We start from the raw sequence: 23,919 nt of genomic DNA on the forward strand, positions 1-23,919 counted from the left end.
CCCCGAAACTGAGTTGTTACTTTCAAACTGTTACTGGGAGCCAGAGAGAGATAACAGCTCTGTTGTTGTTGCAGGCAGCTGGACTGGAGCCGAGGCTGCTGCCATCAAGGGAGAAGCAGTGGCATAGAGAAACGCAGTGATACGCATACATATGGACACACACGTACATGGCTAAATCTCTGGCGTGGCTCCAGAGCTCTTTGACAAAAAACCCCTCTCTGCTGCTGTTGATGTGCATTCCAGATGTGCACGTCATGGGGAGGTCGCTGCTATCGCTCAGCTTGGGGATAAACCAAGCAGAGGCCACCGGGCCGCCATCCTGCCGCTCAAAACACCTGCCAATCAACGACATGCACGCTGTTAGCCCTCCTCTGCTCCTCGGTAGGCCGTGTTATCCCGTTAATCTTACACTGAGGCACACCATATGATGTGTTCAGGAGGCCCTCAGTCTGCTGTTTCAGTGACGGCACTCACAGAAACATGTCAGTTCATTATCTCTGGACATATGGCAGGTGATACACAGACAACCACCGAGCATGAAAACAATTATCAGCCTCATTTTTGTGTTTGCCTTTGTGTAAGTACACTGATGACACAAAAGCTGAAGCTGCAAACATAAGCTCTGCAGGTAAGGTGCAAAAGTAGCAGTTTGACAGACAGACAGACAGACAGACAGACAGACAGACAGAGATAGTAGGCTAATTGTTAGTTAAACCCCAATTTGGAGATTCATGTTGATAATACTCAAGATTTTTTTATTTGTGCTGAGCAGGATTTCATAACAGGGTCTAAAATATTGGAATGTTTGAAATGTTACAATTGAGCGTCTCCAGATTTTCAAGACACAAACACAGCGGTTCATATAATTAGTAAAGTTGCCGTGGTGGAAATAACTGGGAAACCCCAAATAAAGCTGGGTGACTTGTTTACTGTCAGGGCAAAAGATAAATCTATTAGACGTCTCTCATTCTTTCTTTCCTCAGTTTGGCACTCTGACCTCTAGGGGGTGCAATAAACTGCCTTTGGCAACCAAAAATACATTTTGTTACATTTTCTGAGTCTTCCAACTACAAATCTTGCTCCACTGCATTTTAACTTGTAGTGTTTTATGCTTTGTTTCAAAATTTTCACCTATATTTTCCACAAGTATGCTGTCTTTCATGTCCTGCTGCTGCTATCAACAATAAAGTCATGAAGTTAACGAGTTTTATGTCTATAAACAAGTAGCAGATGAATCATCAGTTGTACAAAACATTGATTTCACCTCTCACAGCTCATATCCAACAATCAAAGATGTGTTTTTAACCTGCAGTGTGTCATCAGTTGTCAGATGAGGGACGTGAATGAGAGTAAAGACGGATTCATACAACAGCATCACTTTATGGTCAATACACATTCAGGTTGGTATGCATACAACACTCACAGTACAATGAAACAGCATCATCACGGGTGTCCTGTTGTTTACATGCGATTGTTTCAGTGTGCAGGAGTTTGCGTGTGTGTTCAATTTCTCATTTTTCATACAGTTCCCTTCAACCAATGATACATTATTTTTTTCTTTTCTTTTTTTGCATGATTTATAATCTATCTTACCATTATCCTCAACCTTTTGTATGTTTCCCTGTGTACATATGTACATTTTTATGCATGTTGTGTTTATGATAGCTTGATGACAACTCTAATGTTCTGTTGTTCCTTCCATGTATCACTTGAGCTCGTCTGTGGAGGATGTGGGCATGTCAGAGCCGTCAGGACACTCCTGAAAAACAGAAAGACACACCGAGTGATACAGAAATAACGCATAACAGCATCACACTATTTAGAAACATGCCTAAAAATACCAGGAAAAAGCCAAACTCAAGCACACAGTCATTTTGTTTTCCAGTGTACTGAAATACAGGAACACATGTGCACAACTCACCTTCACTTTGTCCAGCTCTGGTCTGCCTGGGAGTGATTTTTGCGAGGAAAAGGCCTGTAAGGAGAGACAGGGCAGTCACATTAGATCTGATGAATGTGAGGTATGAGGATGAAACACGAGGAGGCATGAAAGTCAGGCTGCTGCTCACCTTCTTGGTCTGCTGCATCTCCTCCGTGGATTTGGACCTGTTCTTCATGTGCTTCTGAGGAGAGGTGGTGGAGGGACACTTGAGAGACAAAGACAGAGAGGGAGGATCATATTAGACAGAATGACTCCATTTTTATTATATTTCACTGTGTGTCAGGCCTTCACACACCTCATTCGCCTTCTGTTCCATGGCTGACTTGAAGACGTGTCTCAGGAGAACTTCAGTGCTGATGCAGGTTTGGGATGTGAGGACGAATTTTTGGAATGCTGATGTTGTACAACTATAAAGACAGGAAACAAAAAAAGATACATTTTACAACCACACAGTTATATGCAAGAAAACGCAGGACTTTTTACAAAAAAAGTCTCCTCAGAATGGAAATACTGATATTTTTTTTTTTTCTCTCGTCTGATCATCAATCAGTGGCTGCTCTTGCGCAGCTGCAGTTATGGCCTCTTTTCACTAGATGGCGACTCTGACTCAGGGACCCACTGTCGCTGCCACTTCACTGATCTGGATGTTTTGCTGGGTGATCTTCCTCGGGGGATTTACCCTGGAGTTTGGTGCTAATTGTCACACTGCTGCTCCTATTACTGCGTCTCATTCTGATGTTGACAGATGGAAAAACACACCTGCTTCACCCGACTGCAAGTTGATTTGACTTTTATCATCCTGCTGGCAGAACTCATCACAGAAACCAGCTATTAAAATGGCTTTGCTTGATCATAATGCTTCCTCTCCTGTTTCCTTACACACATATCCTATCAAATATTATCTCATAAAATAAATGCTTGTGTGAGTCCTCGCAGCAGCTCCACAGTCTGTCAGCAGGAACAGGCTCAGTTTCAAGACTGAACTGACATCATTGGAAACTCAGAAACTGATTTTAACAAAATAAATAGTTCGTGCAGTAACCAGAGATGCAGATTAAGTGTATAACAAGGGGAAAGGAAAAATCCTCTTAGAAACATACAGGGCAAAAAAAAACAAAACTGTACAACTGAAAGGCCACAGTGAGCACCAGCCAGCAGGCCCAGCTGGATGCACAGCTGGTGTCTGGAGCCCCGGTGGCCAGGAACAAAACACCTCTGGGTCTGCTGCAATTTGCAGGAGACAGATTTTCATTCTCCAAATATCTCAGTGCTGTCTGTCAGTGTCTGCCTCTGTCTGACATCTGACCAGATAGATCAGATCAAAACACTTCCTGGCATGTCACAGTTAAAGGTGGAGACAGATGAGACTCAAAAGGTGGGACAAGATACTGGAGAGTTTTCAAGATGTGTTTCACTGACGCTGCTCATAATACAGCAGGAAAAAGTGTTAAGTATTCTGAACAAAGAATGGGCTGAGCTGGAGAAGGCCACAGGAAGGCCGGGCCACCTGGCATGGTCTATCAGCGTGTGAATGGATGGATGCTGGCTTCTGTTTTAAAGCCTTTTAAGTGGTCAGCAAGACTGGGAAAGCGGTATATAAATGCAGGTCATTTACCAAGATGTCATTTTCCACCTTGTACTTGCTTTATTTGATCAAGTCACCTCAAGATTATGATTACATTAGATTTCCTGACAATTTAAATTTTTAATGACTGTTTGAGTCATAACAGCTAATATGGCAAAGCAGCCCGAAAGCAAGGTAATGCTTCATATCTTAATTATTCCTCCACATAAAACATAAAACAATGAGATTTTTACAAAAAACTCACCTAATCTGCCTGGTGATGACTGTGTGGGCGTGGTTTGATCCGATTTAATTGACAGAGACCAACTAGCATTTACATTTTGATTTAAATGTTGCTAAGTCCTGATTGGTGCACAGAAATTTTGACATCTCCTTTGTCGTCCTGAGCCCCACCCACTTCAAACCAGCATGTGAGGCACAGAGAAAAACAGAAATGTGAAAATCTTTCAGATGAAAAAACAGTTCTGTTCTAACTTTGGCAGAACATTGTCGATTCATGTGGGACCTCATCATTATAGTTAGAAGCTGACTGAGAAAATATGTTTTCAGGGCTTTTAAAGCCAGTTAAGTCATTTTCTGCATTGTATTACTGATCATTTCCTCCAAGAAAGCATGTTTAGAATTTTGACAAGTCTCTCAAGGTCCGGCCCGGTGAGACAATAATGTACACAGCGCCAAGATAAAATCAATCTAAAGAGAGATCACTTTCTGATCTGCCTGAAGCGACGCTGAAATGTCCACCTCCCAGTTTAGACTGCTGCTCCGCAGGAAGCCCTCAGCCCAGGGCTCATGAAGAATGAATGGGAGCTGATCGACAGGAGCTCGCTCACACACTGCGATGGCTGACATCAGCAGTCATGGTAGCGCCACAGTTGCAATGCTGCAGGGAACTCCGATAGAAAGTCCCACTTGGATTGGATCTTATGTGATATTGAACGAGGTTTACCTGCTGGCTGAATGATCTGCACTGATGGAGACCGACCCAGTGGGGTGTGCCCATGTTCTTTCATACATCGGGCCTATTATTCACATACATGTTGGTTCATTTGACGCACCCAGGGGTATACAAGACTGTTGTACTCCATGCACTTACTCTAAGATGTGCATTACAGGCCTTTGAGGATAATCCCAGCCCTGATGGAGGGGCATGCATTCAGTCAGTCCTGAGTGCTCTCTGACCAGCTTAGGGAGGGAAATGACCTAAATGAGAATGACTTGCCTGCTTGCCTCACCCTGTCTCTCCCCCTGCTTTCCTCTGTCACTGTCTGTCCATCTTTGGTTAGATGAGGAGTCCCTTCATTGTAGGTGAGGATGAAGGTTAGACTGCAGCGGGTGGAAGCGCATCGCATTTGTGGCCGAGGTAGAAAAGCCCTGTGGCTTTGAAGAACTCTTCTCCATCGATTAAATCCACATGAGCAAGCTCACTACAGCCAAGGTGACACATCCAAAAACACCACACCTCTTTGTGGAGCGCATACAAAAACGGGTACACGAACAAATGCACAAAATGCTCATACATTATTACGTGGACATGGGCATATACACACACAAAAGCAAGGCAGGGACTTAAAAGCTACTCAAGAACTCTTTCTGCAAGGATGGGCAAATAGAATATTTTGCCTCGCAGTCTTTTCCACCCTTGTCCTCCTTCCATCCCCACTTTGACTGAGACACTGCACAAAGAGGCTGATTAATCAGAGGTAGAAAAGTTTAAAAAGAGCAATTAGCCTTTATAATCTGTAATAAAACGTCTACGTGAGCATCTGCATCACTCGAGAAGAAAATCTGCTCTGAAGATTTGAATCCATAATAAAGACTAAGATTGGCCCAGCTCATATCTCTGAATGTTGGGTCAACAGTAATTAACTCACCAGCTGAGACATACTAGATGACAAGAACTTCTCAAGCTTCGTTTCAGTGTGTGCGAAAGAGTTTCACAACAACAGAAAAGATATCAAAGAGAGCGGTACAGTCGAGTTGCACCAACGTCATCACTCCTGCTGTCTTCTCGAACTTTGCCAGAAAAAGGTCTGCCCATCTACCAAATGAAAACCTGCTGAAGACACAAGCACATGTGACTCCAACTGGCAGTCACCAATGTTCATTCATTCATTCATTCATCTAACAGCGGTGGTGATGACAGAATATATCCCTTCAGGCGTGAGTTGAGAAGCAAACACTTTCAGGTCAACTAATGCTCATAGTTCAAGTCCAGGAGATGAAACTGAAGCATTGCCACCTTTCCACATCTGTGCTGTTGAACATGCTATTCAGAGAAGATGACACACTCAGCATGTGTATAATCACAGAGGCTGTTGTAGTACATACTTGCACACACGGGTGGTCAAAGCACTAAGGTGAATGTGTGGACAGTAGGAGGGTAAAGAGCACATTAAGACAGCTCGCAGTGGCAAGGACATTTTGTCCTGTAATTGATGATGACGGGCTGTCTGTTCTGCCATGCTCAGGTGACACACATGCACACAAACCCCAAACCCCCCCCACACACACCACCTCCCAGCTGGATGTAGTCGACCGACACAGCTGCTCCCAGCCCGAATCACAGCTCAGCCATGTGTATCTCACCCGATAACAGAGTCAGTGTAACTGAATCCACTATCCTTTTCATTTTTACCACGCTGAGCACTCAGTCTGTCCTTCACCGCCTGAGCAGAATCTTCCAATGCACAGTAATGTGCAAGCATTGATCTGATGGATGGGTTTTGTTTTACACCACTTATGTATTCCTCTGCAGGACCCTCAAAGGCACAGAGTACCATTCAGAGCTCCCATTAGCAGAGGATTGAGTTCTGAAAAAGAACAAAACCTTTTCTTATCTATCCCAATGTAGAGCAGTGAAACCAGTAAATAACAGAGAAAAGAGAAAGCTATGGCACTCCGTCTGAATGGAAATGTTTTTCTATGAATGGGGAGATGAAGAGATTTATGTCAAGCCTGCGCAAGACATTTAGCCAAGCACAGAGATGCAGTGAGTGGCAGACGGCAGGAGAGAATGAATGATGGGAGTGACAGAAAGAAAGGGCAGGTAAATGCATCTGCTGGGTGAACGAGCGCAGCTATCACCACCAACAAAAATGATTAGGGAAATGCCTGGGGGAAATTCAGACACTCACCTCCTTTTCTCCCTTCTTCCTTCTCTTTTCTTCTCTCAGTACTGACGTGCAGCGGAGTAGACGGCACTCCTCATCTCACTGCTGCTATGGTGTCTGCGAGAGCACACCCCTCTCTGGCCATTCATAGCTCCGCCGACGCACCACTCATGCATGGGTGCGCACATACACACACGCACGCGCGCACACACACACACACACACACACACATACACACATATATACAAAGCCAATCATAGTTGTGTATGCTAATGTGTCCATCCTGGCAGTCACAAGCTGTGGGTGTGACAAACAGGTACCATACAGCGCACAGCTCGGTTCATTGTCTCAGGTTAATAACTTCAGTGACACATCTACAAGGTGATGCTATAGGTCAAGGTGGGTAAATGAGTTGCTTCCCAAATCTCATAGTGTCACACACTCTGAAAATATGCATGTTGTTGACTTCAGCCATTTGAATGAATCCATCTATGACTCATCTGATTTGTTTTGTCACCCATACAATAGCCAAATACACCCCATAATGGTCTCCCCAGGCTCCTCAACTGGAAAACACCTTCCAGCAACAAGTCTGTAGACAGACGGAGCAGGTCATTGGTTACAAGCCCTTCATAAAGAGCCAATCACAGCACTGCAATGATCCAGCGTCACTGTGCAGAAATGACATCATTACATGATGGCATTTTAGAGGGAGCGTTCACTGACATACACCAAATGCAATCAAAGCTGGTTACAACCGACACCTACACAGACCGACACAGATCAGATGAGTCATACGGTCAGTCCAGTGGGGCAGTGGGGTCTGGCTTCACTTCATATAAAACCAAATCACGCAGCATTTGTCAAGCCAGAAACTGACCTCAGTGATTCATCCAAAAACTTCCTCACTGAGGACTAAAAGCTGCCGTCTGATGTCTTTCCCCCGACAACAAATACAGACAGCAAGGATCACCGTTCATAAAACACTTTAATTCCTTGGTTACACCCCGTGAATTATTTTTAAAGATCACATCGTCTGATTCATTCTCTGTAATGTCGCATTACTAATTCATGATCCGGACCCTGAGATGTAGTTGACAGGAAAACAGGACTTGACCAGGGCTTCTCAAAGTGCCATCACAGCAAACAAAACGCATTAAAGTACCGCAAACACACATTTGAAAATAGCAAGTCAGCACACAAAATGGAAATTAGTCATTTAAAATTTTAAAAACTAATCTCAGTAGAAATATTCAATAATCTTAATTCAGATAAAGAAAAAAAAGAAACAACTGTGCAATACACTTCAAACCCCCCCCTGGACAGTCCTGTGAAGAAACACGTTTTTTTGCTTAGAGTTCAAAGGAAAGCACGGTGAGATTATGAGAAATAAAAGCAACGTGAGGTGCAAACTGTACAGCGTCAAACATCAGCGAACACACTGGCTTCAGGGAGAACTGTTGAGCTAAAAGCTCTTTTCAAACAGTTTTCTATATATTAAACAATTCATAGCAAACATTTCTCTCTTTAAGACGTGTAGTGTTTTGAAATGACACTATAAATGCTTGCCATGATCTTTCTTCTTTACGTATCACCTCAAGAGGCTGATGATCAGGAGCAGAGATGGTAGCACACTGCTGTCTAAGAGCTTATTTGTAAACAATTATAAAAAGTGCTTGACCATTTTTCACATACAACGAGCTTCTGTCGTTTGACACGATTGGTTAACATGATGCTGCGAGATGTTTGTTGTAGTTCTTGACTGGGTCTGTGACCCGACGTACACACACGCACACACACCCACCCACACACATACATACACACACATCTCTCAAACCGCCGTTTCCCTCAAGTCTTTGGGTTCAGACTGAGCAGAGTCGGGGGTTTCCTGCTCTGCTCCAGCTGAACTTGGAGCTGATGACGTCTCATCTTCTTTGGAGTCTGCTGTGGAGGAGCTGCCTGTGCTGGCCTCTTCTGGCTCGGGGTCCGGTCCCTGGTGTGAGGACAGCTGCAGGAACAGAGGGACCTCCAGCTGCTCTTTGGTCAGCAGGCCTCGCTGGTCATCCACCCTGCAGCACTGAGCCCTCGTCAGCATGTCCAGAAGCCCTGACACACGAGAACATCATGCTAATTCTGCCATTTGTTTCAAATGAATAAATAACAGTGCACTATTTTTAATCTGCCAAAAGGTATTTACATTTTAGAACTGGGGGCACAGTTAGGCAACACAGACTCTGAGCTGCATACCTGGTATATACACGAGTTATGTAAGAACAATGATGATGTCAGTAAATAGGATAGTGCTCGTCAAACATGCCCTGGCTCGGATACTTGGGTTGGGCTATATGAATGAAATGTCGTGGTATCGTGGTATATACACAACGTTATATTGTGACATCAGTGTGTCGCAATACAATACAATAGCTGATAAAACAATCTCCCCCCCGGGTCCATTCAGTAGCTTTACTGGAGCTTTCGATCATATCACACAATCCTCCTCAGCAGATGGAGTCGTCATGGAATTGTAATTTTAAAATCTTGATGTTTTTGTAATGTTATGTGCTGAGAGAGAGATTGCGTGATGTGATTGAAAGCTCCAAAGACGCATCTAAATGCATCCTGTGGTGACACTCTTTTGTCAACAACTGAGAAAGGAATTGCTTCCCTGTGTAGTCTTGAAATTTTTTTTTTTTTTTTTTTGCTTCCAAGCTCAAACTGAGAAAGGCAGAAAGAACAGAGTTGATCTGTAAATTCAGTATTTCCTTCGGCTTCTTGTTATAAAATGATAAGGAAAAACCTGATGGCTGCCAAGTTTCTCAGAAAATCCTCTTACGGTCTACACTGCCACACCGCCCAGCCCTTTTAAATACTGCTGAGATGTCCTACCATCCATGTCGCGGTTCTTACTGGGCTTGGGCTGAGTCTTGGCTCTGTCCGTGAGCTGCGACGATCTGGTCTCCAGACCACCTGAGCTCCCTGCTCCTGCCTAGGACCAAAATAGATTCAGCATTATCAATCTATGTTTCACAGGTTTGTTTTGTACTCCACATTCTATGAAGCCTGAAAGGATTCAACTCTTCAATCAGAGATCAATACTGATGCTTACTGACAAAGAGGACTCAGGCTCACCTTTAGTACAATACATTTACTGCCAGCCATTTTATTCAAGTGTTTGAATTCTGAATTACTTTCTGCCAACAATCCCACAATGCATTGCAAAATAATCCCAATTCTATTCCCTATACAGTAGACAAAAAACAATTATCTGTACAATACAATACAAATCTTCATCATCATCTTTATATTATTTAGATAACAATAACCAAGAGGATAAAGTATTTAAGTTAACTGCTTTTGAATTTTTACTCATTATTGCAAATAAATGAGACAATGATTTCACAGTACAGCATGAGTCAGTAAGTTTCTCTGTGATGGCAGCATGAAGTCTGTTTGATGTTCAGCAGTCTGTTGACACTGCCTCACCTGTGTGGCTGCAGCTGGACCACTGGCTCTGGAAACATCCCTCCCTGCTCAAACCACACAGAGACACAAATCAGTTTCTGACAGAGCTTCCACCTACAGCACCAAGAGCAGTCAGCGGTGATGATGATGCTACCACGGAGCCCATTTTGTGAAACACTGACATCACCCTGATAAAACATTCTTGACAAGAATTAAACTGGTCCTCCTGGGATACAGCCACTCTAATCGAATCGACTGCGAGTGGAGCTGAGGCGAGGAGCGCTGATCCAAAGTGAAGTTGGTTCTGGTCTCTCAGCAGTTGGGAAATGAGGTGAGTGAACAGAGCACTCAACAAACCAAATGGACTCAGACATTTCAAACCCACAGAAAAGAATAGAGAGAGAGAGAGAGAGAGAGAGAGAGAGAGAGAGAGAGAGAGAGAGAGAGAGACAGTAATCAGAGAAGGGAAAAGGAACATGCAGACAGTGAGGCAGAAAAACCAGGGCACTAAAGTGGACAGTGAAAAGACTTTGCCTTCGTCGCCTGCTAAGAGCAAGAGAGAGACAAGAAATACAGAAACACTTTCTAGGACCCATTAAGAGACAATGAAATGAATAAGAAAGCACAGCCAGGGTTCAGGCAGCAGAGGAGAACACACAAAGCCTGACCAATGCATCAGCCACACCACCCACAACTGACAGTGGCTGGGGGGGGGGGACTTTTGGAGGGGAGCAGCTTAGCATTAATCAGTGAAAACATCTCTGGTTCACACTGAAGTCAAACTTTGGGTTTCAAAAAAAAAAAAAAAAAAGCATATTAACCTTTGTTTTTGTCAAGCCGTAGCGTCTTATTGGCCAATCTGAACACAGTGCTGGACATGTTCACGGGCTCGTCGCTTCCAACCTAAAACCAAACAAAGTAAAACATGAGGGACTGCAGTCGGACGGATGCTGACGCACAATCAGCCGCGCAGCTTTGTGGGGATGAAGCATCAAGACCCCACAAAAAAACAAAAAAAACAAAAAACGAAGCATAACACAGAAAATAGACGATTGCATTACTGAGATGGTGTAATCCTGCTTAATCCATGAAGGAAACAGTGTCACACATTCAGTTTTGAGTGACGGCATTAAAATTACAGATTTTATATAAATATTAATATGCACCCTGACGCGTAAATTGTTGCCAGGCAACAGCTGCTGCAGGCAGGAGAGGCCGACGAGTGGCAGCGGGACAGACGTAAGGAGCACATTTAAAAATGTCAGACAGGTCTGCTGCTCGACTGGAAAGCAGGTGAGTCATTAACGTGAATTTACGACACAGAAATTTAAGACTCTTACTGTGAGATTTCAGTTATGTTCGAGTTAGAAAAACACCAAATCGTGTCCACCCAGGATAAGCTTTTACAGATTTAGGACATGAACTTACAGTGGCAACTCTGATTCCAAAAAAGTTGGGACGCTGTGTAAAACGTAAATAAACAAACTGTTTACTGACAATGATTTTACAAAGTGTTCCTGAGTCCATGTAGTAACATGTTCACAAAGTGCTGAACCTTGTTCCATCCTCGCTTGTGAGCAACTGAGTCTTTCCAGGATGCCCCTTTCATAGGCAATCATGGTACTATCACCTGTTTCCAATCAACCTGTTAACCTGCAGAATGTTCCAAACAGGTGTTTTTGGAGCATTCCACTACTTTCCCAGTCTTAAGTTGCTCCTGACTCAACGTGTTTGAAACATGTTGCTGCATCAAATTCAGAATAATCATACATTTACAAGAATCAATGATACTGATGAGGTCAAACATTCAATATATTGTGTCTGTCCTGTTTTCAATACGTCAAAAATTATCAGTGAATAATCAACTCGGCTTCATTTATGTTTGGAACTGGGGCTGAACTGTGGTCTCATTCATACATACAGACACTCACCATGGTGACCAGAGCCTCTTGCTGCTTGAGATGGTGTTTGTGTAGCACCGCAGAGAGGGCGTCCTGCAGCGTCTTACTGGACTTCACCATGATCCCCACTGTCTTTCCAGTGAAGGCAATCTCCAGCCTGAAACACAGAGCAAAACTGAGTCAAACTCAGCACTGAGATCTACCCATACAAAGTCTGCAGTAATAGAAATATCCGCCACCATCTTAGCAGGAAAGCCAAATTTGTCATTTGATAATATATTCAATGCAAATGATGACTACTGCACAGAGAGCTTGTCTCTAACTGTGGTGTTTACACAAGGACTTCCCTCTAACATGGTGAGAAGTGGTGTGCTGTAGTGGGGATGTGGGTGTGAAAGCCTGCTAGGGTGACAAAGCCAAAAAAAAAAAAAAAAAAAATGAGGGAAGTGGCACAGTTGACTCACGCAAACGTCACCCTGAGCTCAAGAGAGACCTGCTGATCTCTCAGCACGGAGCAGTCCTGGTCCAGCGATAAGGGCTGCTGTAGAGAGAGAGTAATGAGAGTGACTGTCAGAGACGTCAGCATCAACTGAGGACACTTTAAAATAAGTTTCACAAAGCTTCAGAAATGAAAAAGAGGGAGTGAGAGGTTGAGAGGATGTTCGAACAGGAAGAGGGTAGTCATCTTTCTCACACCGCCTGTTGCAAAACAACTCTGCAGTGTGATACACCAGACATCTTTTTCAAAGCTTCTTGGTTGAACAGCTGTGGTGGTGCTGTAGAGCTAAGAGCTCACCTTGTCCTTGCCATGAAGGTAGATGATGACATCTTTCAGTGGGAAGCCCCTCTTCTCACACAAGCTGGCAAGCATGTCTTTGATGGGTTGGCCATTACGTGTGGGGGCCAGGGAGGCACTGCCATCAGGCAGATAGACGCAGCAGTATCCCCCCTCTACCCCTAGCCGACTCCCACCTCCACCACCCTGCTCTGGAGACCGGGGACTCGATCTGCCGTTCTACATCACCAGTGGAGAAGAGAGAAAAGACTTAAGAGTGAAAAATACAAATTCACAATCATGGAGTTTGCCACTTTATGACTGAGATTTTCGGCCGTGAGGACTGTATTTTGTCATTCATGTGTGCCTCTGTAACTGATTTCCCATAAGCCAGCACCAGCTCCTGACGCTGCAGTCACAAATGCACTGACCTCAATCTGCCTGTAGAGGGAGCCAAGCTCAACACTGCTGCTTGACTTGACTGACGTATGCAACTCTTTTCGGGTGACTAAGCCATGGATGTTGGATGCATCTATTGTTACAGATGGGAAGAAAAGACCAGGAAAAGAGCCAGGGAGAAACTGTGAGATGAAGTCACAGGATGTACATCAAGCATAACTTAGAAGCACACGATTAGCCATTTGATGGGCAGTACCTCCCCACGATCCTCTTTTCTGACGCTGTTTCTCAGAGGCACTCTTGCCACCTGGCAAGCTGTTAGAGTCTGACGTCTTGTTCTGTGTGAAACAGATGAAAGAAACACCATGACAGCAATATCAAAACAAGAATCACTCACATTTTTCCCCCTTCCTGTCTCGTCACTCTACCTTCTTGTCACTTAGTGAACTGCTTCTCGAGGCCACGTCCTCCCAGGATCCCATCCGGACCGGCTGAGGTAGAGGTTTGCCTTCTACACTTGCCAAGGTGCAGGTCTGGTAGAGAGGAGAGCGCACAAAGCGCCTGTAGCTGTCCATCTTCATCAGTTTAAATATCTGACTCACAGCAGAGACCAACGCACAGTCAGCCAAGGCACCAACAATGCATCACTGTATTATTCAGCTAAACTGGGAGAGTGGACGGACGGACGGACCGACCGACTGAGAGAGAAGCCCTGGTCAAGTCCTGTTTTCCTGTCAACTACATCTCAGGGTCCGGATCATGAATTAGTAATGCGACATTACAGAGAATGAATCAGACGATGTGATCTTTAAAAATAATTCACGGGGTGTAACCAAGGAATTAAAGTGTTTTATGAACGGTGATCCTTGCTGTCTGTATTTGTTGTCGGGGGAAAGACATCAGACGGCAGCTTTTAGTCCTCAGTGAGGAAGTTTTTGGATGTCCGACCGACCGACCGACCGACTGACGCTCCGACCGACCGACCAACCAACCGACCGACTGACACTCCGACCGACCGACCAACCGACCAACCGACCAACCGACCGACCGACTGACGCTCCGACCGACTGACCGACGCTCCGACCGACCGACCCACTCACCCACTCACACACACACACACACACACCTGTGTTTGAGCCTTGTTGAACATGTCAGGTGTGGGCTGTTCCAGATCCTTCTCCTCGGTCTTGGCGGTGTCGTCGATGTTGACCGAGTAGGGAGCACTTTCAGACAGGTAGGTGTCGTAGATGGAGCGAGCCGCTGCTTTCAGCTGGAAACACAACAGCTCCGTCAGACTGACCATCTTTTCTCAGCTGATGAAACAAGTACAGATACAACCCCCACCTCCCGTTGACTTTCACCTGAGCATTTAGCTGAGTATGTAGCTTTCAGTGCCCATCAAAGAAGCCAATGCGTGTGTGTATACGTGTACAGTGGCGTGGTGTCTGTCCTCGTTAAGTGTACAAAGAATCAAACCAACTCTCTTCAAGGATTCCACACTGAAAGTCATACAATCAATAAGTCTCTATAAGGCAATTCATTTAGCAGCGAGCTGAGCAACCACAGAAACTAGGCTGATTCATGGACAGTCAACAACCCCAGCCTTTACCAATAGAATTTAATTAGCCAAACAATATTTCTGTCTGGACAATACTTCTGCCTGGAGGGCACAAGATAGATTAAAAGCTGATTATAGTTTTTAAAGCTTCCCAGCTGGCCACTTTTGTTTGAAGGAATAGCATAAAAAGAATCAAACATGTCAAAAAGAATGGTTGAAAAAACTACATCTGTCACTAAGAACAACAATAAAAGTTCATTAAATAAGATGAAATATCAAAACATCCTGACATAATAGAAGCAATATCAACACAAAATGAAAACCTCAGCGGCAGACTACTACATGGACACAATTATAGTTAGACAGAAATCAAGTTGCCCTCTTGGGAAACATTCATTGAGCTCCAGGAAACTGACAATGAAGAGCTCATGCAGAGTAAAGCACACAACAGCAGGATGAATCACAAGTGACAGATAAAATGATTCAGCGTGTAAAGAGGTGAAACGTGCCACTATACCTCATCCAAGGAGGCGGCTGGGATCTTCCTGAACTTTTCACAAGCCTGCCAGAATAAAATGTTCTCCGCACTCACCTCAGACCTCAAGAAGGACTGTGGAGAAAGACACCACGTATGAACAAATATGGCACTCCTCATGAGAGGTCATTAGGAAACGTCAACACTTGAATTACTCCTGAACTTGTTGAAAATGGCAACGCTGTGTGTGTTGAGTGTGTCTCACCGTAAAGTAGTGGACTCCAGAGGGGTCCTCCAACAGTTTCTCAAAGGAGACAGCCCAGCTCAGCACGCCGCTGGCCGGGCCGGCCTCTCCGCCCGGAGTCCCTGGAAGGCTGGAGCTGCTGCCTCCACAGCCGCGTGCAGACATGTTCAACTCTACAGCACATCCAGAGAGAAACACACCCATTTATCAGCACAGCAAAGCATGACAGAGAGCATGACTGAATCAGATTGTTTTCTTCTGTCGTGCACAGACATGTTTCAGTCCGTAGAAACGTTGGTTGTTCATGCTTACCTCCATCTGACACTGCCTGGCTCTGTGAATAGAGAGAGCAAGATAGAGAAGGTATTCAACAACACTGAAACAAAACACCTGATGAGACAGAGTACACCTCATTTAGGCTGTCATGGACCAGTACGGTATTACTGGATAATTCCTGTGGTAATTGCTGAAATATTCAACATTCACCTGATTGAGAAATTTCAGTTCATACCGATCGTCTAACATGTGGCAATCAAAGTAAACCACAGAACAAAAAGTCACTCTGATGCCAAAAATGTGGGGACTTTCAGTACAAATATTCCAGGAATAGCTTTACAATGTAAGCAGCCTAGTGCACTCAGAATAGTGCTAATACAGCAGCTACCCACATATATCCAAAAGCATCACAGGCATATATTTAGGAAGTGAAATGTGAACACCAGCTGCATGTGTTTTGCGTTTTGTTTTTTCCCTCTGTGACAATGTAGTGCAATCAGTCAACGCTGTCTTGACAGGAAGTGGTTGTGACACTGACGACAATGGCTCTCATTCAGCTTTCAGAGCTCACAAAATTCACATCTTGCAGAAGTTCTGTTTGAATTCGAGCACTTTCACGGTTGTGAGTACTGTGAATGAATTATGCGCGCCGGGTGCACACAAACTTGTGCTGACAGCCATGTTTGAGTGTTATTTAGAGATCAAGGTACCTAGATATTGATCAAACCCCCCGGGGAGGTATTTCACAAAAGAGGAACAGCAGGTTAACTGGATGTTAAGTTTCAAGAACAACATTGATACAGAAAAGCTCCCCCTCAAGAATCCAGTGATATAAAAAGATCTTGTTGGAGTGGCTCAGTGTTCAGGTTTTCACCCACGGGCCTTTCTGTGTGCAGTCCACGTCATCTTTTATCTGTCTGTCCACAAACATCCCACTCTAAAATTGTTCAGAGGTGTGAATGGGCGTTTGTATCTTTATAGACCTGTGAGTAGCAGCCTGAGCAGGGTGCATACTCATTGTGAAGCTGATGAAAACAAACTTGAAAGTAACACTAACCATTAATGGTCACTCGCACCTTCAATGCCATTTTGGTAAATGTAAGATTGAGGAAACGACAGGCAGTGCATTCAACATTCAACTGATAATGAACAGTAAATGAAAACGGACAAACAACCAATCTGAAGGTTTTTATTGTCACTGAGTGGACAGTATTGTGACACAATGTGAGTTCTATGTGAGATAGTCAAGATATTTATTTCAACTTCTGCTGGTTTGTGGTTTGTGGCTGTTGTTTTTTGCTCTTACACTTCGCTTTTATTTTCATTCTTCATACCTGGTACTTAATGTCTTGTCTGTGAATTGATCTGTGCTTGACATCCAAACTTTGTCATTCCCACACATGTAGAAACCAGACTCCTTCATCCACTACATCCACAACATTGAAGCTGTTTCCTTAAATCAACTGCCAGTGAGCAGATACACTGCACGAGTGTGAACTTCAGTGCATGCAAAGAGAAAGTGTGTTTGTAATTCTGGTCTTCTTCTCAACAGCTCAAAGATGACGGCTCTTGGCAACTGATAAATTTTGCCCATAAATGGTTGATAAGGGCTGGTTGTTCCTGCAGGTGTGAGCTCCACTGTGGCTCCACCTCTTCAACTTTTTTGCTCCACTTCTCAAACTCTGGCTCCACAAACACGTCAGTGCCTACAAATACACTTGTCAGGAGAAGCCAACACACACACACACACACACACACACACACACACATACACACACACACACACACACACACTTCACTCAGTTTTCCAAAAGCTGTAATGAGAGCAAATGATTGTCATCTTGCTTGCACACCTTTCACTCCCATACATCACTACAGAGAAAATGCAAGATTAGGATTTTCTGCAAATCTCTCCCAAGATGAGACAAGATAATGCACAAAACATGCACAAGAGGCTGATGCATGACCAAATACAGGAACGTTTCCAGTCACAAAAAACACAAAGCACACAGGGCACCTTTTTTTAAAACCACAGCAACAGCCAGGTCCTCTCTGCCTCTGTGAAACACGTCTTTACATACACTTTCACACCTTTTGCAGAGCCGAGCCAATTCAAGAAAAGTAATGGTCTCGCGCTGCGTACACCGAAGCCAACTCAGCCTACACATGACAGATTGGCAAACAGGCATGGCTTGGTTTCCGCTTCTGACTCAGGCAGGCCCAGTCTGTTTTCAGTAGCTACCAACTGTAGCCACACAGCCTGATTGGTCCTGGCACCGCTGAGGAGTCGGGACAGACGATCCAAGCCAACACAAGAAACTGCTCTACCATACTCCACGTACTCTGACCTCGATGTCAACTCAATAGTGTGAGCACGGTTAAAAAAGCAGACTGAAAAAAGTGGTCCAAAATTAAAAAGACATTCCTATTTACCAAATAAAACAAGGACACAACTTCAAAAAGGAAAAAAAAAAGGTATTCACGACACAACACACTGGACTCCAACGTGTTCCTCTGAAATACAAGTTGCATAAATAAACCACTGGATTCTAAGGAAAGCTGCACAATCAAACCTGACCTACAAGAGTGTTGCTAACTCACCATGTGGCCCACAGGAATCCCTAAAGCATTGCAGTTCTTCGCCATGGTGGCCCAGACACCAGACTACAAGCTAAAGTCTTAATGCGATGTGCACACTGTCAGGGGACACAGTAAAGTGCTCCACCCAAACATGATGCACAGTCCTCAAACACACACACACACACACACACACACACACACACACATTGAAAAAGTCATCACTTAGGTCTTCCTGTCACTTCCTGCCTGGAAGGGAAGTCTTGCCATGGCAACAAGCCACAAAAGAGGAAGTATGGTTACTATGATCAAACTGTTCTCAGCCTACGTCTTGAGAAACACTCTGATGTGGGAACACAGACAAGTCAAATGCACTCATTGTGCTTTTGATGTAGTCAATGTGTGTGTTAGCAGACACGGCTTACGACCAGTATATAGGCTAGACAGCAACTTTGCAGCTTCAGTTCTGCCTCTGAGAAGCTTTTGTAATGTGCCACACTTTCATTTTTTTAGTCATAGTGAAGTTTCCTTTTGTTTCAAAGTCATTGAGATTTTGGCAGTGAAAGTAGAAAACAATGCCTCCTCCACATATTCACTTATGTTAAAATGGCTAACCTGCCATATGGTAGTTTCATGAAAACCAAATCACTAAACGTCTACAAGATGGAGTAATTTACGTACTTACTGCTCTGCACTGTGTGACCACGTTTTCATCATCATGCCATTACATCTCATGCAGTATTACATTTTTTCTTCAATATTACATCTGTATCTTCTTCTACATACTGCTACATATTCTTTTAACCAATGTGCAACAGTGAGAAACACTGTGCCTGAACCATGTGCAAGTCTAAACCCATGTGAAATTCTCCATTCCCTGTACAATGTTTACATTTTTTCCATTAACAATGACATACTGCTATCCAGTGCGCAATACTGAAAAACACTACTCTCTTGATTAGAATGTACATATTTTTTATTTTCTATTTTGCATTTTATTCCTTTCTATGTCTTTCTATACTTCTGATACTACTGCCGCTGCCTGTCACACCCAAATTTCCCCTAAGGGGATTTAATAAAGTGTTATCTTATTTTCAACTATACAGCTCTCAAACAATTACAGGCTTTCTCTTTTAAAACAAAAACGAAACCTCATAAATTATCTCTATTCACACAATTTCATGAGTACAATATGAGCATTATTGTGCAACTATGGCCATTAAATGAATTGAGATAACAGTGTGTGTGTGTGTGTGTGTGTGTGTGTGTGTGTGGTTAATTGTGCTTTACTCTGCATTGACGCACACTATGAGCAACGCATGAACCCTCTTGCGTGTGAAATGTACTCTCATACCTTTGTGTCCGCCATGACGCCAGTGGTTATGGTGCACCATTTATCATATTTCCTGATTTGCTTTTGTACTGCAACTTTTGCCAGGTGGGAGAACTTGTGATAAAGCCCTCTGAACGCGACCATCTTCAGGCAAACAAAGGAGAGAGACGCCGATGCCCAGCAAAGCGCTGAAAGGTCAGGGGTCAGAGCTAATTAACAGCCCTTACCTATTTGAGGAGTCCTGAGCTGAGGACACAGGTGAAGCAGGGCGTTTTAATTAACAGCGCACCTTTCTGTCGCCGCTATTTGTCCTTTAAAATATTGCCAGTTAGCTTACGTGTCAACAAGTGTCCTGTTCCATTTGCTTGCTATCAAGGTTTCCTTTCAACGTGGCTAGGAGGTTCAGACACAAAACAGTCTTTATATTACTAATGTAGTTTAGCCTCCAAACAAATACTATGGGGTGAAAACCTGAGCAATAAATGATGTCAAAGGAAATGTCATATTGTTACCTCAGTAACAATACCAGCGCTGTGTTCTGTTGCTTTTTTGGCATTACGGCTAACGGATGAATTGCAGGCCGTGTGACACATTCTGGTCCAGAGTGTATAGCCTCATATGTAGAATGCTAGCATGCTAACGTTCAGCATTATATATAGAACGTAAGCGTGCTAACCTTAAGCATCATATGTAGTACTTTAGCATGCTAACGTTAGCAGCATATTTAGGACGTTAGCATGCTAATGTGTGGTATCCTATGTTGAGTATTAGCATGCTAACAATAGCTTTCTGTGTTGATGTTTAACATGAACTGGTCTCCTATAAACGTTTTGACAATTGCTGCAACATGATAAACTTATTGTATCATGCTAATATTCATTCTACGTTACACGTTACATGTTTGTTTTACATGCTAGCTTGTACCATGTCAGTACGCCAATTCTAAGGGTACTAGGGTAGCACCAGAGTCCAGCTGAGGCTGTACGTTTTGGTGATGGGTTTTAGAGCTACAACTGTCCTGTCATAAACTGAATATTTAATGGCGATCAGGGGGATTTACAGATGGATGGACTGACTGACTAATTGAAATTGACAGATTACATAACCCAAAGTGTAAAATCACCTTAAAGTTGATCTCATGACAGATTTAGAATTTCAAATGAAAAATTCCTCCTCGCTCATTTACTTCCTTAAACTATTTACAGCTTTAACTAGAACTGCCTCAATTCGGAGATGAGCACAAAGTCCAGAGTCATATTTCTCTCAATCACATCTTAAATTAATGGAGTAATTAACAACCAAGTGTTTACAGACAGACAGAACAGCTCAGACTTTTGTCCTGTCAGAGACTACGTTTGTCACTGAGGACACAGGAAACACAAATAGATGGGGAAACAATACTGCCTTACTTTCTGTATTGAATCTGATTATCTTTACCAAACTTTATCTATGATGAAAGAGTCTTCAGATGACTGGGAGGTGATTTGAATCCGGAAACCACTTTGGTTATTTCTGTGTGGAGTTTGCATGATCGCCCTTTGTGTGTGTGTGTGTGTGTGTGTGTGTGTGTGTGTGTGTGTGTGTGTGTGTGTTTTGTTGTTGTTGCTCCCCCTACAGTCCAAACACATGCAGGTTTGCTTAAATAAAACTCTGAATTGCCTTTCGGTTGTTTGAGTGTGATAATATTTGTGTTTTACAATCTGTCCAATGTGCACCCTACCTCTGTTCCCAGTGCATTCTGGGATAGGCTCCAGCTCCCTGTATGACCCTGAACAGGAGAAGTGTGAAGGTAAAAGATGATCAGCAGCACTCTCTACTGGCCTCCGCATGGATAAATATAGGTGGCTACAGTGAAAGCAAACTGTCAAATGAGATATTATTATAGATATATATTATTTAATCATGTGTCTGTCTCTCTGTCTCTTTCTATTTTCTAAACATGAGCAGCAGCAGTCTTACTGTCAGCGTTGCCATAACTCCCGCCTGCAGAACATACAAACTGCTTATTGTTTGTGCTATAAAGCTCCAGGAATGAAATGATTTGCATTGGTATCAGTGTTTATCATCAGTTCTACTGCGCCTTTTCTGATGCATACAGCATTAGGTTAAGCAAAGTAGAGCTGACAATCAGTCAGCACTGTGCACGAGGAAATGACAGCACCACAGGTAAAAAGAAAAACATTTTTGAGCATTATGTTATTTTTGGTATTGGATACCTCATGTACAAAATGTTATGTGTTGGTGCTGTGACATTTTATGGCATTTCTTAGTTTAAATGTTAGCTTTTACTCTTAGAGATTCTGACATTTATTGATGAGGAGTTTCTTTCTACTGTTCAACTTATTCTAACGTAAAAGTTTTTTAATAATATGAGTCTTTTCCAACAGGTAAAGGTCATAAGAGAGATATCTCTATATGTTTTGCTTGGTCACTTCCTTATAGGTAAGGAGACACTTTGAATTTTACAAAAATATATATACTCGTGAATATGTAAGCCTGTTTAGCTCTACACATATACATGTTATTGTGGGGGGTTTTTTTATGATTATACTTCTTTGTTTTTAGCTGGAATCAACTCTCTCTGTGTTCCCTCTGTGTGTCTGAGATGTAACAACACAGGAGAACCTCCAGCAGGTAAAAAAAAAAAAACAAAGAAAAATCAGCCTCTCTCTTTATAAACTACATCAGGGAATGTTATGAAGCAGTCAATGTGCCTGAACATTGTCGGCCGTTAAATAATTGCGCAGTGAGATGCAAAGGAAATGTGCTCTTAATGCTCTTCCTTCTATCTCTGTTTTGCCTCTAGATTCTTGTCAACTCTGCCCAAACAATACAACACAGTGCATCAATGGTTAGTGCCATCTTTCATTTCATTTGTTTACTGTAGATAAATCCCATGATTTTTCTATACTTTATGGTACATGAGAGACAGTAATTGGCTGTGTGCTGTGGGCATCATTTTTTTAAAAAAATAAGCTTTATGAGTACCTGGGTTGTGTCATATGTTCTGTTGTTTATTAAATCCTGACTGTGTCTGTATGCATCCCTTCCCATGTTTACTATTCTCTCTAGTACCTTCAGATATCCCATCAAACTGTCAAAAAGGTAACCTGTAACATCCATATCTGTGGCATCATAAAGTGTCATCTGTCTGTTTAACTAAAAATCACTGTTGCTTCCCTGTATATATTTACTTTTCCCATCAGACTTCCGGGTTTCTGTCAACAGCACTGGATCCAAGGCTGAGGAGGGTGATGACATCACTCTAACATGTGTCCATAACCTTCCCAATCTGACATTTTTGACGTTTTGGTGGAAGGATGGAGAGGAAATCCTGGAAGGCCAAACTGAAAGCCAGCTGGTTCTCAAAAACGTCTTCTCACGTAATGCAGGCCAGTACACCTGCTTTGTGAATAGTTCATGTGGCATTTACAGGTCTTCACCACACGATGTCACTGTAAACAGTAAGTCGACATGACCCGGCTTATTTCACACAGATTACCTTTTCCTTTGGAACGTAGATCTCATGAACCTGAGGCTTGAAAATCACACATTATGTTTCTGTTGTTTCTGCTGTCATAACTGTGTCCTCATCCAGACACCAGTGTGGTGATCCTGGTGATCTGTGGTGTTTCCGCTTTGGTCCTGGTTGTGATTATGGGCCTGGCTATGAAGTTCAAGCTGAAAAGAGAAAACGGTGAGAGCTCTGTTCAGGTTGGCTTTGGTATGAGAGAACAAAGAGACCTGATACAGCAGAGAAAGATTAATTAAGTAAAGCATGTCTTCTTTCCCAAATACATCTTCTTGAATACAAATGCTGATGACAGATGTACTCTAATTACTCCATGCTGTTACGTATAGTATATTTCAAATACTCAAAACATTTTGGAAAATATGCTTATTTGGCTTTTTTTTTTTTTTTTTTTTGTAAAGATTCACATGAGAAGCTGGATAACACTCTCTTATCTACCTCTAAAATGTAATTCTTCAGCCGGCAGCCAGCACAATGAAAAAGAGGTTTTCCGGGTTTTATGCTAAGCTAAGCTAACTGCTGCTGACTCCAACATATTACCATATGGTTGAATGAATAGCATTGATCTTCTCAGCTAGCTCTCTACAAGCAAGCAAATAACCATTCCTCAAAATGTCAATCTACTCCCTTAATTTTTGCATACTGTTGATCTTAGAATTATAAATTTGACTGCTCTATGTGCATTATCAAGTGTGACACCTCCCCTTTTTGTCCCTTTTTTGCAGCTATACACAGAGAGAGGATGAAGCA

General features: G+C 43.1%; 1 protein-coding gene and 1 long non-coding RNA gene across 3 annotated transcripts; both read right to left on the reverse strand.

Moving 5' to 3' along the window:
- Positions 1 to 734: 734 nt before the first annotated feature.
- On the reverse strand, positions 735 to 6,831 carry LOC143325849 (uncharacterized). The gene is made up of 5 exons (XR_013077578.1): positions 6,662 to 6,831; positions 2,238 to 2,349; positions 2,070 to 2,147; positions 1,922 to 1,975; positions 735 to 1,759 (listed from the first exon to the last, which is right to left on the reverse strand). It is a non-coding gene; the product is annotated as an uncharacterized LOC143325849 (long non-coding RNA).
- A 776-nt stretch (positions 6,832 to 7,607) lies between these two features.
- rgs14b (regulator of G protein signaling 14b) lies at positions 7,608 to 18,440 on the reverse strand. 2 transcript variants are annotated; one of them, XM_076738439.1, is made up of 15 exons: positions 18,329 to 18,440; positions 15,764 to 15,785; positions 15,473 to 15,624; positions 15,250 to 15,342; positions 14,301 to 14,444; positions 13,603 to 13,767; positions 13,431 to 13,512; positions 13,207 to 13,307; positions 12,797 to 13,015; positions 12,465 to 12,541; positions 12,031 to 12,157; positions 10,921 to 11,002; positions 10,121 to 10,164; positions 9,524 to 9,623; positions 7,608 to 8,743 (listed from the first exon to the last, which is right to left on the reverse strand). In XM_076738439.1, exons 1-15 carry the CDS (start codon positions 18,371 to 18,373, stop codon positions 8,469 to 8,471), a joined length of 1,728 nt encoding a protein of 575 aa, XP_076594554.1. In that variant the 5' UTR covers positions 18,374 to 18,440; the 3' UTR covers positions 7,608 to 8,468. The 2 variants fall into 2 exon arrangements, with proteins under 2 accessions (XP_076594554.1, XP_076594555.1); XM_076738440.1 differs by lacking the exon at positions 13,603 to 13,767 and having other exon boundaries at positions 7,609 to 8,743; positions 18,329 to 18,415.
- Between the last annotated feature and the right edge of the window lie 5,479 nt (positions 18,441 to 23,919).

The sequence above is a fragment of the Chaetodon auriga genome, chromosome 9 (assembly GCF_051107435.1).
Source record: "Chaetodon auriga isolate fChaAug3 chromosome 9, fChaAug3.hap1, whole genome shotgun sequence".
NCBI classification, from domain to species: domain Eukaryota; kingdom Metazoa; phylum Chordata; class Actinopteri; order Chaetodontiformes; family Chaetodontidae; genus Chaetodon; species Chaetodon auriga.